General features: G+C 27.4%; 1 protein-coding gene across 1 annotated transcript; it reads left to right on the top strand.

Moving 5' to 3' along the window:
- The first annotated feature begins 878 nt into the window (after nt 1–878).
- On the top strand, nt 879–2018 carry LOC136082084 (E3 SUMO-protein ligase ZBED1-like). The gene has a single exon (XM_065800662.1). The coding sequence runs from the start codon at nt 879–881 to the stop codon at nt 2016–2018; it is 1140 nt and encodes a 379-aa protein (XP_065656734.1).
- The last annotated feature ends 333 nt before the right edge of the window (nt 2019–2351 follow it).

The following is a 2351-nucleotide window of genomic DNA, read 5'->3' as shown; positions in this document are numbered from 1 at the left end:
TAAATTTAGTCGAGTAACTTTTTAGTCTAACTAAATTTAGTCGACTAACTTTTTAGCGTAAATAAATTAGTCGACTAACTTTTTAGTCTAACTAAGTTTAGTCGACTAATTTTTTAGTCTAACTAAATTTAGTCGACTAACTTTTTAGCGTAACTAAAATTAGTCGACTAACTTTTTAGTTTGACTAAATTTAGTCGACTAATTTTTTAATTTGCGAAAAATATATTGTTACTTTTACTCAAAAAATACTTTTTTTAAATCTTGTTATGTGTTAGTTGTGAAGTGGTTTGAGCGCCATTTTTTTAATAACAAATTGCTGTAAGTTACAATTTAGATCTCCATGGCATCTTTTTCAAAGTTGATTTTCAGAGTTTTTCAGAGTTTTTCAAATTTTTTTTTCTTAAGTTTGCGAGGTATACACTTGGAGTTTTGTAATAGTAAAAAAACTGTATCCAATTACTCCCCCCTTATTACTAAGTACTTGTTTTAACTTTCAATGAAAAGCAGTTTAAATCTGGATTTTTTCAATTTCTAATTAAAATGAACCATAAACTATTAGAAAAAAAAATGGTGTCATTTTTTTGAAATGTGTTGTATGCAGAAGCTTTTTCGGATTTCTTTTATATAATACCAGCAATCATTTTTTGAGGTAATAATACCTAATTTATTTTGTTCTACACTCATAAAACGCAGTTTTTACAGTGACGACAATATGATTGTAGTTGTTAATAACAATTACACAATATAGAAATAATAAAAAACATTAATTGCGTAGCAATTTGTTACGCAATTAATGTTTTTTATTATTTCTATATTGTGTGATTGAATATATATCTTGTTCAACTCTCAATTTTTTTTTTTTTTTAATTATTATTAAAATGTTAATAACTAATTATGTATTCGGTATAAAATATCAGCTGTTTTTGGCGGAGTTGCAATTAGTTGTTAAAAATGTCAGAGATTTAGTTGAAGAAGGTGCAAAAGATAGTTCGTCTAAATTCTTTTTCATTGCAAGAACATTAACTAAGTGCAGGAAAATTGTTACATCTTTCAATCATTCTTCTCAACTTAATGATTTATTAGAGGAAAGTCAAACACGACAAGGTGTCGAAAAAAATCACATACTTCATTTGATTCAAGATGTGAAAACTCGTTGGCACTCTACGTTTCTCATGGCAGAGCGAATGCTTAAGCTTCACTCCTACGTAAAAGATATCTTTAATTCGAAACAACAATACAAAGATATGAGAAAATATTTACTCGATGAAGATGAAATGGTTAACTTAAAAGAAACGGTAAATGCTTTATTAAGTTTTAATCAAGTAAGTGTTTTACTATCTGGCGATAGGTATGCAACGTGTTCTTTAATTATTCCAAGTATAAAGTACCTTGAGAAGCAGCTGAGTAAGAATAAAAGTGAAACTCCTCCTTTAATTGTAATATTGAAATCACATTTGTTAGAATCTTTACAAACTTACAAAGATTCATATGAATTAGAGAATAATTCCTTTTTATTGTGTGCCACTTTTTTGAATCCAAATTATAAAAGTTTTCAACTCTTTGAAAATTACGAAAAAAAGAAATATTTAAAAATTGTGAAAGAATTTTTGTCAGATTTTTATCTCTCAAAAAGAGTTGGTGAAATAATTCCAATTAAAAAGGTGACAAAGGAATCAAAAAAGTTTAAGTTGTCATTTGAGGATGAAGAAGATGATTCCGGAAGTGATAGTAAAAAAAATGTAACCTTAGATTTAAAAAAAGAAATCAGTGAATATATAAGATTGTCAGTGCACGAACAAAATGTTTTAGAGTTTTGGCATCAAAATCAATATGTTTTTCCAATATTGTATTGCATTTCAACGATGATTTTATGTACACCTGCTACCAGTGCACCAAGTGAGCGCCTTTTTTCTGATGCATTAAACAATTTGTATACTAAGCGAAACAGGATGACGGCTGAATGTTTTCAAATGTTGATGTTTTTGTACGAAAATTTGGAATTTTTTAATTTGGTTTAAAATTGGTTCAATTTAATCAATGTAATACGGAAATATCTTGTTGTAATAATTATTTTTGAATTTATTTTATTGTTCTTAAATAAAAACTCTTAAATTTAGAACTTGAACTGTTTTGTTTTAAAAACAATCAAACAAGGTTGCAACATGTTTAAAAAATGATTTTATAAAGTTGTTGCTCTCATGTTTGGGACAGGGGAGACCCCAGAAACTTGAGGGCTCTTATGTTTCCAGGCTACAATTATCGCAATTTTTTGCAAAGTATCATTATCCGATTTTCAATTTTTTTCTTAGAAAAACCAATTGCTTAATTAGACTATAAAACTAAGTGCAAAA

Source organism: Hydra vulgaris, chromosome 06 (assembly GCF_038396675.1).
Source record: "Hydra vulgaris chromosome 06, alternate assembly HydraT2T_AEP".
NCBI lineage: Eukaryota > Metazoa > Cnidaria > Hydrozoa > Anthoathecata > Hydridae > Hydra > Hydra vulgaris.
This window is presented reverse-complemented; position numbering and strand designations above follow the sequence as displayed.

Coding starts and splice junctions, on each gene's coding strand:
- LOC136082084 (XM_065800662.1), top strand. CDS start 879: ATGTTAATAACTAATTATGTATTCGGTATAAAATATCAGCTGTTTTTG.